This window comes from Anneissia japonica, unplaced genomic scaffold (assembly GCF_011630105.1).
Source record: "Anneissia japonica isolate Jap-2015-1 unplaced genomic scaffold, ASM1163010v1 scaffold287869_len1821871_cov162, whole genome shotgun sequence".
Lineage (NCBI taxonomy): Eukaryota > Metazoa > Echinodermata > Crinoidea > Comatulida > Comatulidae > Anneissia > Anneissia japonica.
Genome location: NW_022741034.1, coordinates 1,269,012 through 1,286,148, shown reverse-complemented (window position 1 = coordinate 1,286,148; position 17,137 = coordinate 1,269,012). Strand labels below are relative to the sequence as shown.

Here is a 17,137-nt window from a genome sequence, read left to right as displayed (position 1 = left end):
TTTACAGGGAGCGGAGTTGGATTCATCGTGCCACTGTCATACGGCTGTCGTACGACACAGCGGGTGCCCAGCTTAAGTAATAGTATTATAAACATATTCATATTCATACAGTTAAGTCTTTTAAACTTTGGTAGGCTATCTGGAGTATTGTACTGTACAGTAAATCTATCAATCTCAATAATATCACAGTGCCATCATCAATTTCATGTGTAATGCGCACGAAAATGAGTAACACGCAATTAGAAAGAGCGTAAACATATGCAAGGGAATAATTTTGCCTAATGGAAAATTAATGGAAGTAACAGATTAGAAAGCGAGGAAGTATACCTTCAAACCATCATGCACTTCAATCCAATAAATCCTCCTCATCATTTGTATTTTTTTCTGTGTATTACTTCAGCATTTGTTGGCCTATTTGGCTGTACAGGTCTCCCTCCAAATTTAAGACCACCACCAATTAAAGACCACTTTTCTGCAGTCCCAAAATAACAAATGTCTTTTATCTTTATTATTCTAAGTTACCAAAGTTGCTAAGTCCCAGGCAGCCCATCACCTTAAAACTAATCATCTAGAGGTGCCATGATCATATATTTTCTAACTTCAGCCCCTTTAATTGGAGGAAGACCTGTATTATATTATTAAAGCAACATGTTTTGGGGGTTTTAAAGGCAAAATATCATTCATTGAACCTTACTATTATTTGTTAGGTGGTGTGCTATATATTACATCATTATCTTTTTAATTAAATAATCAGTGAAAAGTAAAGGCTTTGATCCATATTGGCTGCTAAGACTGTTTTACAGCAAATTATCTTGGAGGGGTGAAAGTCGTAAGATCGTTTATGTGATGAAGCTGGCTATAACCGACTAGATAAGGATAACCTGTTAAAGAACGTTTTAGAGATCCACCCCCATGAGTATAACAGGAAAGTTTGAATGCTAATAGCCACAACATTATGGAATAGACCCCAGGCAGTTCAGTAGTATTCCACAGGTGTCTGACCCATGACCTCAGTCATCCCTGTCCAGACTATCAAATTTTATAGACAAAAACAGGTGACATGCCTAAATATGGTCATGATGACATCACATCATGACCATATATAGGCACATCATGACTATATATGGGCATACAACAGTTTTTTGTCATAAAATTGATAGTGTAGACAGTGCTTTAAGTGCATAAAGGCCTTGGTGCTATGTGGTGTATGCATTTTTACAGGCATATCAACAGCGCCCTCAAGTTTAAATGTAAGAATGGACTAGCATATAAATATAAGAGAATAAAATAAGGTAACAATTATTGTATTGTTTAATATTAAATAAAGGTAAAAAGTGGTATTTGAATTTGAATTCTTCACATATTTGAATTCAATGCAAATTCAAATCATTGTCACTCACAAGCTGGCTATTAGGAATTACTGTAACCACTGATATAGTAGAATACACTTTCAAATATGAATATTCAATAAGAATGTACATATATGGGAAAGCACACTTATAAGATGTAAATTTATGGGCTCAAAATGATTACAAACTTTTACAATACAGTATCAATAATATTGGTACTAAAATCGATTAAAAAAAACTGAATAAATGAACAAAAAAAAAATGAAATAGAGGGCACACTATAAAGAATGATGGTTCATAAAAATAACAAGCACAGAATAAAGGATTAGAAATAAAATATTCATATAAAATCTTCATTCATTCAAGCGATACTTATCCAACTTATGTCTTCATTCATATGTTTAAGTACATTTGGAGACAGTCATGGCTTATTGAATCATGTACTGATTAACAAGGAGACACTACCAGAAAAAAACTAGGTCTTCTGCAGTAAGCATCACTACCAAATAAGGAACAAGATCTCTATCGGTTCAACAATACACTTCTCTATGCTTTCTAGTAGGTTCTTGAAGAAAATTCAAGTGTCGGAAAAATATCGCGTTGTAGACGTAAATCTTGATAAGCAGTAATTTCTCTGACTTTTTGAAGTGTTGCGATCCAAGAAGATCTGTAGTTTAATGGTTCTTAATGGTCAATTTGGAATTTTGTTCTACATTTTGTCTTCGGATTCATATTTGTTTTATCTTTTACAAAACTCATATCTAATAACAAACATATTTCTATATTTTATGTTATGAAATCAAATACAATGGTACGTTATTGTCAATTACATACAGAGAATACTTTGTTGCTTGAGATTGAACTAAAATATCAAATTCACATTTATGACTTATGTTTTTTTTTCAAGTATAACCTTTGTAACACTTCCTTAAAATAAATGTACCTATACTTAAAACTGTATTTGCATATAGTCAGTGGCGCGTAGGGGTCTTGAAGTGGGGGTGCTGATGGGGTCCAAAGGTGAAGTGGGGGCCTCGGTAATCAGTTGAGGGGGCGTTAACTAGCAAAATAAGTTTATTTTAGGTGATTTCTAACTACTGTACTTGAACATGACTGGGTGGGCGCGAGTAACTTTTGGAGGGGTGTGCACCCTCCAAGCACCTCCCTAAATATGCAACTGCATATTGTACTGCACAGTAGCTGGTGTCTTCTTATCTGGCAATTTCTCCCCTAATGTGTCAGTTTTAATTATTGCTTATGATCTTTCTGTAATCATATGTTACTGTGGTACATGCACAATATTAAACAAGAAAGATATTAATGGCAGCAATTATTATGATCACCTCTAAATCGATTGGCCATTTGTAAATGTAAAGAAAGCCTTCTCTATATAATGTTGAGGACTTATGGTCCTTACTCATGAGGTTATGGGTTCGATTCCCACACTGTCCATTTTTGCTCTTTAGCACTAATCAAAGGCACTTTTATTTGTTTGTCTCTCTTTCGCTACCCAGGAATAAAAATGTGTACATGGAGAGAATTATTATGATTTTATCTTCATTATATTGATTTTAAGCTTAGTTAAATGAGAGTTAATTTGGCTCCTTCAACAGTAACAGGGCCAAAAGTCAGTCTGGAGTCCAGACCAAGGAGCGATTAGGGCCTTGGTTACAGTCCCAGAATAAAATCCCCCCTCAATGTCAATGCCTCATCAGAGGTTATTTTTGGGCACCTAACAAAAATTTCGCAGGGGGAAAGCCAGACACCATGGGCTAGTGTTGTCTTGATCGGCCCCAATTTCATCCCCCATTTTGGCACCAACCCCTTTCGGACATCTCTGGATCTGCCCCTGGGTTCTGATGGTAGTAACCAATACAGCTGCTGTACTTATTGTACAAATACCTGTTCAATCTTTATCTTTATTTTTTTACTAAACAAAGAATACTGTAGACGACATGATTAACATGCTTAGTTCAGTATAAAAACATAATAAAGTATGACTTGAAAACACTACACAACTACTACGACATAGTTTCATTTACAGTATTCAAAAATTCCACAATTTGGTTGAATATATCTGCGTGATTATCTGGAAAACTATATGAAATCCAATTTCTATGCAGCGCTCAAACTTTCACCAAATGTAATAAATGAAAGGCGCCATAAGCATCTGTTTTTGGTGAATACCAGACCACACGCAGCTAAGATTCCATCATTCTTACAATAAAATATAATTTATTTTATTGTATTTCTAATAAATGTATGTTTTAATAATAACTTTTTCTAATAATTTTATAAAGAAACTAATACATTCATCTATTCATGAATTTTATAGCTCTCATAAAAGCAAAACAAGCGGCGGAAAAAAAAAGTTTTTACTTTACATTTTCTTTACGAGTCATTGAGGAATTGAAGATTAATGGAAACAATTTTTTTTTGGCTCCATCTTGTCGTCAACGAAAAATTTATATTTACTTTAACATTGTTTTGCAGATTTTCAGGTTTCGCATTAACAAATGTGAATATGAAATAAAATATGAGTTTGCTCTTTCAGGCGAAGATGTAAATTTACAATCACAATGGCTCAACTGTGTTATCAATCAAATATTGAACTACCAGCTGGGGAGTAGTTTACCAATAAGCTTCATTAACTTTATGCAGCTTATCAATATGTATATGTAATAAAATAATAAAAATAGTTATGAGACAAAGATGATGAAAATGTACGAAAAAGATAATGCCTTTTGGTCTCAACAGACGCATACCTAGCGGTTACCATGGGACGGGCAGTTCAAATATTCTCAGGGGGTTGGTATTTAAAAGGAACAAAGCAATTTATCCAGGTAAGAATTCATGAAACAGACCGATAAAATATGTAATAAAATGATAAAATATTTATGAGACAAAGACGATAAAAACGTACGAAAAGGATAATGCCTTTTTGTCTCCACGGAGGCATACCTAGCAGTTAGCATTGGACGGACGGTTCAAATATTCTTAAGGGGGTTGGTATTTTAAGAGGAACAAAGCAATTCATCCAAGTATTCATGAAATAGACTGATGAAATATGATAAAATATGTAACAAAATGATAAAATATTTATGAGACAAAGATGATAAAAATGTACGAAAAAGATAATGCCTTTTTGTCTCCACGGACGCATACCTAGCGGTTAGCATGGGACAGACAGTTCAAATATTCTCAGGGGAGGAACAAAACAATTTATCCAGGTAAGAATTCATGAAATAAACTGATAAAATATGTAATAAAATAATCAAATATTTATGAGACATAGATGATAAAAATGTACGAAAAATGTACATTTATCCAGATAAATGTTCACAAAATAAACTGTTTATTCACAAATAAAAATTTGTAACAAAATGATAAAATATATACAAGACAAATATTACGAAAATGTATGAAAAAGATAATGTTTTTTGGTCTCCAAAGAATGAGATGCACACACATCATGGTTAGCAAAAAATGGACAGTCCTATTATTTTTTTAGGAATGTTGTAGTTTAAGGAACAAATGCAATAGTCAGTTTATCCTGGTAAGTAATCATAAAATAGTCTGAGAGAGACGATAAAAATGTACTAAAGAAGACCATTCTTTTTGGGTTCATAAAAAGAAGTGTATTTTTGTCCTGTCAGTAGTAATTACATTTATGTTTTTAAGAAAGCTTTTTTTTTTTTTAAATAAAATGGAAAATGGAAACCATACTTACCAGGATTTGTGATGATAATTGTCTTGCTATCCACTGTGGCTGTCATACACATCCTAAAATTGTCAAACTTGATGAGGACATCGGCGAAAAAAAGAACTAAGGAAACGAAAGAGAATTAAAAATATTCTTAGAGAGTCATGATTCGGAAGATGTGTGATTTGAAACTGTCAAACAGAAAGAATACAAGGAAGGTCATGGATAGGTTGAATCTGGAAGGAGCTATTGTAGATGTGGTAAATTGTAAATGATAATGACAATGGCACTATAACGATGATTTTGACAATGATAGCAATTATGCTTTTTATATTTTTATTCATTTCAAAGCTCCAGCCAAGGCTGAATTACATGATATCTACAACTTAAAAGAAAGGTATCTTTACAAATAGAAAAATTCAACATATATAAAATACAAATTAAGTTTATATAACAATAATAATAATAATAATAAAAATAATAATAACTTATTTAGCACATTTTCAATTAAAACAAACAATTCAATATACTGTATTTTAAAAAAATAAAAGGGAAAAATCAATTCAAAATTCATCAGAAATAATTATGCAAAAGCTTAAAAGTGAAGAAAATGTTATAATTCATATATTTCAACATAAATCATAATGACAATTAAAACAATTGCTCGTTTGTTAACAAATACCTGTATCCTTTGATACCCAGGTGTAAGTCTGTTCAATCACTGAAATATCCCACCTGAAATAACAATTAAAAGAAAAATAATGTAATTATAATTAACATTAAAAATATCATATAATACAAATGAATAACTCTTTTCAATTAGATTAAATTTTTCTTCTTTTCTTGGTATTCTGTTCAGTAGATATCTAAGAAGAATTTTTATAGGGTATACAGAAATTCATGGAGAATTTAAATAATTATAGGGATTATAGGGATCAGCTTAGCTCAGTCGTCTAATCTGGTGGTAGCCACTGTGTGTGCGCTGAACCGTGGAGATCTCTAGATCCCCGGTTCAATTCCCATCACTGCTTTTCTTGTGTTTCAGCTGGAGGGCTGAAATACAAGTTACGATAGCTCATTATCTTTTGGATGAGACGTTTAAGCCGTTGGTCCTGTGTGCATTATGGCCCATGCGTACGTTAAAGAACGCAGTACACTCTACGGAAAGGAGTAGGGGATTGTCTCCCGGTTTACTGCCCAATTCACCACCAGAAGGATCCCGAAACAAGTCTTCAGATTACCTGGGTTATTCTTGGTGAGATTCACACTGAAATACTCATTTATGTTTATGTTTATTATTATTAACTCAATACTTGGTCATCTTTATGAATAATAATGTTTTTATTTACACCATTTATTGAATTGAGTTAAAAACCTGCAATGACCGGGATTGCTCCTCATGACTAAAAAAAGGCTCCACTCTTTGAAACTATAAATATTTATTAATTCAGCTTTAGGCACGAAAGCCAAGGATACGCAAAACAGTGAACTAATCACTCATCAAAGTGGCAATCCCATCACAAGACAACAGAGGCTGTATGGACCAGTACACCGGGGTAACCCACTACTCATCTCGAGAGTTGTACTGGGTTCTTTAAAGTGCACATGAGCCAATTGCGTACACTGGGCCTACGGTTTATAGTCCTTATCCGAGAAGACTTGTTCCACCCCCAGAACCATAGGCGAGCGTGCAGTTCGAACCAGCGCTGATGTTATGGCAGTAGGTTACGGCGCCCCCGCCTTAACCGCTTGCCATTTGACTCGCCAGGATGGCACTACCTCAAATCAAATAATAATATGAAAATATATAATCACTGATGAGAGGTGCAGTAGCAATATAATCACATTTCTATATATTAAATATTGGAATCCACTTACATAATGATGGAGAAATTTAGATAAGTATCATCAAACACTTTGACCTCACAGCGATGGATGTTCCGTCCGTCTTTGGTTACAATATCTTTAACATTCCCAACCTGGCATATGAAAGTTAACAGAGAGAAGAACAATTTAATAACAAGTTTATTCCTTGAGTTTTTCCTCATCCGACAAACATCATCTTGAAAAACATCAAACGTGTAATCTATGTGGTTTGAAGAGCATCTCTTGCACTTCTCCAAAGATTCGGAATGACCTTCCACAGTCATTCCTTCTGCAGGATCCCTTTCACTCTTTAAATCCTGCCTTTTTTTTTTCTTTTTGTCATCCACTTCAAATAATTCTGTTTCTTCTTGCTTTTTATTTTAACTTGGGACAGCACCATGAGTGCATTTTTCAGATATGGCACTATAAAAATTTACAGTGTTTTCATTATTTGATGTTATGAATATCTGGTGTCGGTGAAGCATGTTCAATAGAGAAAGGGGAAGAAATGAAATGATTGTTACTTTTAAAAAATGAAATAATGAGGGGGGAGGGGAGGGCAAATGAAAACACATTGTCCGCAGCGTAAAATAATTTGGAATGAACAATACCGCTAAAGCCAGGCACTCATTGTTTTGGATGGTCGTAGGCCGATGCAATTCTTAGGAGAAAACAACGCAACGATGCGAACATAACACAATTTTAATGACAATCTGTTCAGACAGACAATGACAATCAACAGATGGCACCGTGTTGTATAGCACACAGAGAGAGTGTAAGATGCTCGTACGGTGCAGTGAGTAGGGAAGACAGTGGTGGAGAGATGGCCTACAGCAGTACTAGGAAAATTTATCTTATTTTTCCCCCCTCCCCCAAGGCCCCTTTGAAGACGGGTCGCTGAGGCACTGACCTGCTTCTTCTCCCCTCACAGTGCTACTTTATACACCTGCCTACTTACACTCTTCACTAGTACCAGCAAATTAATGTGTTGTCCACTAAGCTCTTGTCCATTCGCAATGACATCCTCAAGAGTGTAGTAGTCATTTCCCTCCTTGATTGGCTGATGCAGAAGACTCTGGAACTGGTCCACATCACTACCGGTGTAAAGTTGGATGGATGAGTGGTTTTCACTCAGAGATAACTGAAATGAACTGAAGACATAGAGGAGAGATATAAGAGAATTATTTCTTCCAAATTTCTTAAATGAGGCACGCCATCCCAATACAAGTGTAATATATGTGAAACCGAGTAATGAGCATAGTATTGTATTATTATAAATGTTAGCCATCTTTCTTTGAAAGACAATTAGCCATCAGGTAGACACCGCTGTCTTACCGATAAGTAGTCACCATATCATAGAGCAAAGAATCATTTCTTTAGTCTATTTTTATTTATTTTATTTTATTTCAACAATCTTTAATGAGGGTGGTCCATCCAGCCGAAGCTGATCATTAGAGACCCTCAATACACATAGTAAAACAAAACAAAAGAGCGTATTAAACTAATTAAATTACAGTAAAATAAATAACAACCTTTCAATTCAAAATTTACATAAAGAATTAATTCAAATTTTAAATGAAAAACTTAATATAAAAATTAAAATTAAATTACAATTAAAGATGTAAATGAAAGAGCAATATTAAAAAACAATAGGCAAAACAACAAAGGGAATAAAGTAGCCTAAATAAAATAATCAAATAAATTTAAAATAGATAATAGGCCAATGTATATGAGAACTATAAATCAAATCACTCTTAATTTAAAGAAAATAAATCAATTTAAATTAATAAATAAAATAGAAAATAAATAATAAGGTAGAAATCAAAAAATGAATTCTCAGTGCAAATTCAAAACACAAACAAACAAACAAACAAACAGAATTACAGGAGAGAAAAAAGGAGGTAACTTTTGAGGGACGATTTAAAGGAGGAGTAAGTAGAAGCATTGCGGATATCTAAGGGAAGAGAGTTAAAGAAAGAGGGGGCATTAAAGCTAAATGAAAGTTTGAAAAGTTCAAAGTGGGGTCTGGGGATATGTAAGTCCCCTTTAGTGATCTGCCGAGTGTCCATGCGGCCATTTGCAGTTATTTTTGTGAGACACTGACAAATTGTTTGGGGAGCAAGATTGTCTATGACCATATATACCTTAGTTCAGAGAAGCCATAATACTTATCATAACTTTGGCATAAATTAGCAAATCGATTCCATTATTATCACTTTTTTAAGCTTACAATGTGGAGAGTAAGAACATTATTAAAAAGTCAATTTTCATTTTTTGGTTACTAATGGTGGTTTTGGGATGACAAGCCTCATCTGACTAAATTAAAATAACTTATAATCTAGAAAGAATTTGTAAATCACAATTCTGAAAGAAAACTATAATTGATTAAACTGACAGGTCTATGAGTGTTAAGATCAAATACTGTATAATAAATGAATGATACAGATCAAAGTACAACACCTCCCAGTTAAATGATAAATCTTAAAACCTTCTTTAGCCCCACTAAAAATGTGTTGATCTGAACTCTAATCATACAAACACCTAAATTATAAAAAAAAATAAAAAAAAAAAAATCCAAATGTGTTTAGTGCAAATATTCAACAAAATTGGAGTGACATATCACAAAAAAAATTAATTCAATGACTAAAAGTATATAAATAGGTGTATAAAACTGAAGTAATAATAAACATATTATTCCAATACAATTTATTTTAATGAAACTAATTAACCAAATCCTGGAAAGTTGAAAAGTTTAGTTTAAAAAAAAGTGGACAAAAAGGTTAATCTATAAAACAGCAACAATATAGATATGAAATAATATTGATTTTCTTTTTTTTTTTACAAATGGTTTGTGTGTTAGTCACTAACAAATACCTCAAATTCATAATATGAACCTTTCCAAAGTACTGATCTATAGTATCAAATTATGATTTAGAAACAGTTTCTATTAAGGAAAAGGGTCCTTTTGGAAAAGTCCATTCCAGGATGGGATTTATTTATTCTATATCCAATATATAAACAATTATTATTAAAAAATCATTGGCTAAAATTTACTAACCTCAAAAATATTAAAAATAAAAACTAAACAACTGATTCTTCAATAATTTTAGTAGTTAGTTCAAAGCAGAAATAAAACTAATTATATATGTGACCGGATCTGGCAAAACCCTCCATTTGTGGCAAAACTTTAGTAAATAATCAACCAATTTCCATAATATAAACACTGTTTTAAAGAAGATTTTATGCAGAATTTGAAAAGACCAAAAAACTCAATTTTAAATTTTTCCTACAAACAGAGGGTCTTGCGACAGCTGGTCACGTATGTGAGAGGACTAAGCCTACAATGATAACTTTGAGATTAGAAATCGAACAGCAATGAACCTTTCCTGGGTGCCATTCATACTTAACAACTAACCAATCAGAACAGGATCAGATATAAAAGGGGCGGGGCTTAGTGGAAAGGTCAATTGCCCTCAAACTGCCCTAAACTGTAGGCCTAAGCTACCTGCTAGTCGATGGCTTAAACCTGTCCTCAGCTTCAAAATCTGAGCTCTGCTTGGCCTGTATCAAAGGATTTTTCACTACCACTAAAAATAATAATAAATGTGTATATCATAGTAAATATTTAAAAAAATTGATTATGCTGTATATCATTATTAATTATAATTCATAAAATATCTTGATGAGTTTATGGTGAGTTCACAAACAAAAAATTAGTAAACTTCTGGTGCAAAAGCCTAATTATTATTCATATTATTTCATATTACTATTATTTCACATGATTATTTCATATTATTATTTCACATGATTATTTCATATCATTATTTCATATTATTATTTCACATGCTTATTTCATATTATTATTTCACATAATTATTTCATATATTTCATATTATTTCACATGATTATTTCATATATTTCATATTCTTATTTCACATGATTATTTGACCTTATTATTTCATATTATAGTAGAACACCTCATTTAACATAATTATGATTTTCTTTATTCTGTTTAATTGTAAACTAAAATATATTTTCCAGATGATAAATAAAACATTTTTTTCAACCATATTTATAGAGGGTGACGCTCCCAGCATATCCTAGAAGGTCAGCTAATATTCAGGGGTCCTCTTAAATAAATTATATAATGTGATGCTTCTATGAGACTTACAAAGTGGAGTGGAGTAGTTGCGAGAAAAAGTCCTGCTATGACAGGAATTGAACATAGGACCCTTGGATTAAGAGGCAAGCATTTATCTTAAATCGCCAAAGCTATTCAACACTCCGCTCCACCGATTACCAGTTCAACTATTACTATTAACCAGTTATCGTTAAAAATCTTACCAATGTCTGCAATTTTGAAACTATTTGCCAATTCTTTGATGAAGCCTCCAGCTCCCCAACATGAGATGTTGATAAAGTCTGTGACGGAATCTCTCAGCACAAAACTGAACACGTACCTCTGAGTGTTTGGGTCTGTGTATTATTTAAAAAAATTTAAAAAATGGTGGTATTATTAAGATAAGATTGTTATATCATTACCCACATGACTATTACAAACACCAAAGCTCCAATTCCAAAGAATCCATTGGTTTCTAAAAATTAAGTAAATAATGAAGTCAGCGGGGTAAATAATGCCATATCCCCTTGAATATGTTAATTTAAAATGTAAATAATTTTCTCTTGCTCTACTTTCATCCACCTTTCTTTTCTCCTTTTCATAATTCCTCACTTAATCTCTCCTCTCTTCTTATAGTATTTACTACTTACACTTTCTACTGACAACAGATCTGGGGGACTGTTTTGAAAGTACAACTCCAAACAACACCTGTTTTTGAATAAACATATAAAGAACGAAAATCATTATAATTGCTATTTTTAATTTGTATATTTACCAAAAACTAACATGAATAACATTTTCATAAAGAGCAAGTTTTTATAAAATTGAAATATTAATAAATAGCTCATAGACACAAGTAATGAGACTAACCCCTACACTAAGGCTCTATAGGACACTATCAAATTTTATGTGACAATAAATGTGGTGTCATACAGTATTACACCCAAATATGGGCATGATGATGCACTGTCATATCAGAAAAACATATGGGCATAATTATGTCATACAATAGTGAACCACAAGTAATTGTCACATAAACCTTTAAGGTGTGTGTGTGTGGACACAGCAAATTCACATTTTTGAACCAGCGCTGTCCACACTATCACATTTTAGGTAACAAATGTGTGTGATGGGCATAATGATGTCATATCATACCAATAAATGGTGAACCACAGGTAATTGTCACATAAACTTTTAAGGTGTGGACAGAGCAAATTCACACTTTTGAACAAGCGTTGTCCACACATCACATTTTATGTGACAAATGTGTGTGATGTGCCCATATATGGGCATGATGATGTCATTATACCCAAATATGGGCATAATGATGTATTGCTGACCGCACCACACACTTCCACACATTGTTTAAAATTTAATATTATCATGTTTCCATGCACAAATCTAAAGCCTTGTCCAGACTATCAAAGTTTATTTGACAAAAACATGTGACATGCCTTAATATGGTCATGATGACATCACATCATGACCATATATAGGCACATCATGACTATATATGGGCATACAACAGTTTTTTGTTCAAGGAAATTTGATAGTGTGGACAGAGCTTTAAGCTGTAGACACTATCAAATTTTATCTGACAAATTTGTGTGATGTGGACATGATTATTGCGACTCGAGTGGCCCAGCAGTAAGGCAGGGGACCGCTAACTACAGCTTTACCATCGGCGCTGGTTCCAGCCTCTCCTTGCCCAGGGCTCGTGTGCACTTTAAGGTAAGGCTCCGGAGGAAAAACATTTTTTGATATGTTGCAAAAACTGATTTTTCTAAGATACACAAAAGTAATTTGATGTAAAAATCAGGAACGGTTAATGTGAGGCAGATTTTTAAATATTAAAAAAAACTGCGGGAAACATGGAAAAAAGATACCGTAGTTACACCCCTTTTCCCCCCAGTTTTTTAATATTCAAAAATCTGTATCTTGTTATTACCGTTCCCAATTTTTTCATCAAACAAATTTTTTCGTCCTACTGTAGAAAAAAAATCAGTTCTACTACAAAATATCATTTTACCCCGATGTTATGGTTCATTGCAGCCCTTATCATTGTTGAATGACGTGAGCATGTACCTACTATAAGTCCCTCTTAACGGCAGCTAGGGAGTCACAGAATATGCCCATATGCAATTCAGCACAATGATTCTGCGAGTTATGGGTTATTCCCCTACCTTTACCTTTTACCTTTATGATGTCATATTACACCCAAATATGGGCGTGTCACATTTTTTTTTTGTCACATAAAATTTGATACTGTGTGGACAGTGCATTACCACATTTGGCAGATGAGGTGCAAGATCCGCTATAAAGGTCCTCATCTGGTTTCCATTTGTACTACTGCTGTTACTGTCTGCATTCCTTCTTGCTGGATTATTACCAATAACAGTTCCATCTGGCCAAGAAACCTGCGTACCAAAATCCAAGGGTTCAGCCCAAGCCATATTGGATTCTGTAAAAACAATTTTTATAAAAACTGGTACAGTAGTCCCATCCAGTATAAACTAATATATAAACTAACTGTATAAAATAAAACTGGTTTCCTGGGTCGTTTCGGCCCTGAGTCGATTTGGCCTGGGTCGATTCGGCGGGTCGTTTAAAAACGACCCGGGCTAGAAGGTCTAAACGACCCGGGTCAGAAGTGGTCGCGGCCTATTGTTTGTAAGCATTTCGATTGCAATTAACAGCAGCAGCATGGAGCGCCAAATACGCACTGTGGTTTATTTGGGTCCTGTATTTTTAAAGAGCTTTTTTTTTGTGTGTTTTAGTATGATTTATTTTGTCTTTTTTTATGATCCCTGAATTTTTCAGTATGATTATTATTTAAGTTTTACAATTGTTATTGTTTCAGAAATTTTAATTAGTTTGAGTATAATTTTACAGTATGTGGTTATTCAAAAACAATGTTGTTTTTTCTTGCAGTTCCCAGTAGTGAAAAGTCAAGTGTACAAGACAGTAGAATTATATTATCAATTTCTAAATGATCCTTAATAATTAAAGGCTTTTGTGTTTTGTTGCGGTATTTTAATTGTTAAATCAAATATCTGAATTTCATGTTTGTTTTCGCTGCTAGTAATTTCATTTATTAACAAAAAAATGAGACATTCTCCAAAAAAAAATAAAATAAACCTTTTCAGAATCAGGCCTATCTACGTTGTACCGTCAGCATTACTTCAACATGCAAACTTCATTATCGTCATTTTCAAATTTACAAAAACAGTACATCATCCTAATCCAAATCGCAACTATTGATCCATCGGGGGTGGATCCAGAGATGTCAAAAGGTGGGGGGGGGGAGGCTGGAGATTGAGCCTACACAGAGCCGGGGGCATCAAATTTTATTATCTAACCTACTTCACTCTTTGCAGTAGTGCGCCCACACATTCCTGAAGGCGGCGTACACAGGATGTCTGCTTCACCCTAAAGAGTACAGTGGGAATGTTTGTGGGTGTTTCTTTCCGATTTTTATAGTTAGTTTCCATGCAACAATAGGCCTTGTGAGTGAAATTTCCGGCTTACTTAATAACAAAAGAAGCCTGAAACAGCCATTAACATTGTAGGCCTATAGAAAACTATGTTCTACTATTTCCATTTATTTGTGTATTTTATAAACATGCCTAATCAAATTATGCATCGACAATGGAAATAAAACAAACAAGAAGATACAAACCATGTGACTGCTTCACCTCAAACTCAACATAAATTTTGAAAATGTTTCTTTCCTCAAATTATACTGTAGTTAATAATTTCTTTAGTTAATTTCTATGCAATGAGTGATTTTGTCGGCCTTATGAATACAATAATATATTTGCTTTATTTTCATTATCACATCATTCAGTATATTTTAATTTATTTTATATAGGCCTATGTATTGTTATAAACAGAACATTTGGTAATGTAAATGGAGTATTATACTGTATACTGTACAGTAGTTAATAATTTCTTTAGTTAATTTCAATGCAATGAGTGATTTTGTCGGCCTTATGAATAAAATAATATATTTGCTTTATTTTCATTATCACATCATTCGGTATATTTTAATTTATTTTATACAGGCCTATGTATTGTTATAAACAGAACATTTGGTAATGTAAATGGAGACGCAACAAACAAAAACAAAACAAACTTATTACTAATCCTCTCTAAATTAACGATAAGCCTAGGCCTAATTATTTTATAAATCTAAATTTTATTTGAAGCATTTTATCATGATCCAAATATATATTGTATGAAAACGATAAAAAGAAACGTGTCTCCAAACCAATCGACTTGTAACATTTGCGTTGTTTCTGTAAAAAGCCTAGCATGCATCCTCCCGCCTCCAGGCCTGGCGTACGTATCCAGTCTTCCCTATCTATCTAGGCTAGGCTAGGGCGAGGGCCAGGCCTAACCTATAGCTAGGGAAGGGCTCCTGGGCCTAGGCCTAGACATGAAATATAAACAAAATGTAGGTTTAATGACAAAATAACAAAATTATCATTGCCTTCGTTTACTGTCGAAAACCTTCTTTGGTATATAATAATATCATCTGTTTACGAAACAAGGCAGATTGTTACTGCTCCTGTGCGTGTCGTCTAGAGAGGCTGCATTCATGGAACGCCGGGAGTGCATTCAGTGAGCATTACATTAAAGTCGGGCGGATGTGACATTTTTTGCCTAAATGGTGCACCTGGAAGGAAGCATGAAACTTTTTTAGTATGCTGATTTCTAAAATTGTGGGGACTACGGTGACACTCCAACATTCCTACCGAAAAATTCAATTCAAAAAGGCTTTAAGTACCAACATTTACCATGATCTTACGTCAATACCCATTTATAGTCCAAGGAACCCAAAATTGTTTTGTTATTTGTAGTTCGGCATTTTAATGCATTTCATTATCTGATTGAGATTCTCCGTTTTATATTTGTTGTTAAAAGAGAACTAGCAAAATGATTTTTTGATCTAGTGTCGATTTTTGATATGCCATTAATAATAGAATCAACCTTAAAATCGTTTTTTGGCTTTTTTTTTAATGAAGTTATAGGCGATTATATACGATTTTACCATGACGTCACTGGCGAAAAAGTAACAAAAGATCGTGTAAATAGCGCCACGTAGGGTATCCACCGCGTAGGGTATCCGCCGCGTATGATCTTTGCGTGCATGCTGTAACCAATAAATTAATAAATGTTCTGTATATACCCAAATGTTCGTTTTCGGCACCATGTGCCAACATTGTCAAAATAACAGATTAATGTTACATAAGAACATGAAATTTTATAAGATTCGTAAATTTTAAATTGCTATAACTTTTCATTTTCTTGGTCAATTTTCACAAATCAAATTGCAATTTATGGAAGCATTTAACAAGCTCGCGGTCAAAAAAAATTATATGTAACAGGCATTGCGAAGTACCGGTACCCAAAATTAATAAAATAAAAACTAACACCATGAAACGAATGGCACGCATAGACTAATAATTGACGACTGTACTCGCAACTAGTATCGGATTGTCGATGCCACAGTAAAGATCAAAGGACTGTACGCACGCGCTATGTTCGAGAGCGGAGATGTGCGTCCTTCTCATAAAATATCAAACATATTAATTTTTTCCACCAAAAACATTTTCGAATTTAATGGAACCATGACCTTTAAAAGTATAGCATATTTCAACTTCAATTTCCATAAATTGGCCAAAATTCGCTAATTCTAATTTTAACAGATATTAATTAATAAATGATTGAGGATTATAATAAAGTCATTTTAGGGTTAACGAGGGTTAACTATTCGAAAAATCAATCCAAAATCTGAGTATTTTTCAGTTTTACGCTGACTTAGCTTTATAGTCGAACTAATCAATCTTTAGACAAAATTATAATGAACACAGAAGTAATTTTAACATAAATATTTTACGGAATCCGTTCCTGAAATATACAAATAACATCATATTAAAAGTCCGAAAAAATCTAATCAGGGGAACACTGTTTATTATAAAGATATTTAATGGGTTAAAATCAAACGCTTTATTGCACAACACTGCTCTGCTGGAGGCGTATAAATGCATGTCGTTGCCAAGTTGTTGCTAACGAAAAAAAAGTGAATTATAGGGT

General features: G+C 33.4%; 1 protein-coding gene across 2 annotated transcripts in view; it reads right to left on the bottom strand.

Moving 5' to 3' along the window:
• The window catches only part of LOC117118535 (meiosis-specific with OB domain-containing protein-like), a 34,403-nt gene extending 18,752 nt beyond the window's left edge, over window positions 1-15,651 (bottom strand). The window contains exons 1-9 of one of the 2 annotated variants that reach the window (XR_004447055.1): window positions 15,531-15,651; window positions 13,324-13,499; window positions 11,689-11,746; window positions 11,263-11,394; window positions 10,424-10,505; window positions 7,877-8,069; window positions 6,931-7,031; window positions 5,735-5,787; window positions 5,080-5,175 (exon numbers count right to left, since the gene is read on the bottom strand). Coding sequence is in view for 1 of the 2 variants with exons in the window: in XM_033263155.1 (XP_033119046.1) it covers window positions 5,080-5,175; window positions 5,735-5,787; window positions 6,931-7,031; window positions 7,877-8,069; window positions 10,424-10,505; window positions 11,263-11,394; window positions 11,689-11,746; window positions 13,324-13,491 (883 nt within the window). In the remaining variant the exon portion in view is untranslated. The remainder of the gene's footprint in view (window positions 1-5,079; window positions 5,176-5,734; window positions 5,788-6,930; window positions 7,032-7,876; window positions 8,070-10,423; window positions 10,506-11,262; window positions 11,395-11,688; window positions 11,747-13,323; window positions 13,500-15,530) is intronic. The other variant, XM_033263155.1, reaches the window with a different exon arrangement.
• Between the last annotated feature and the right edge of the window lie 1,486 nt (window positions 15,652-17,137).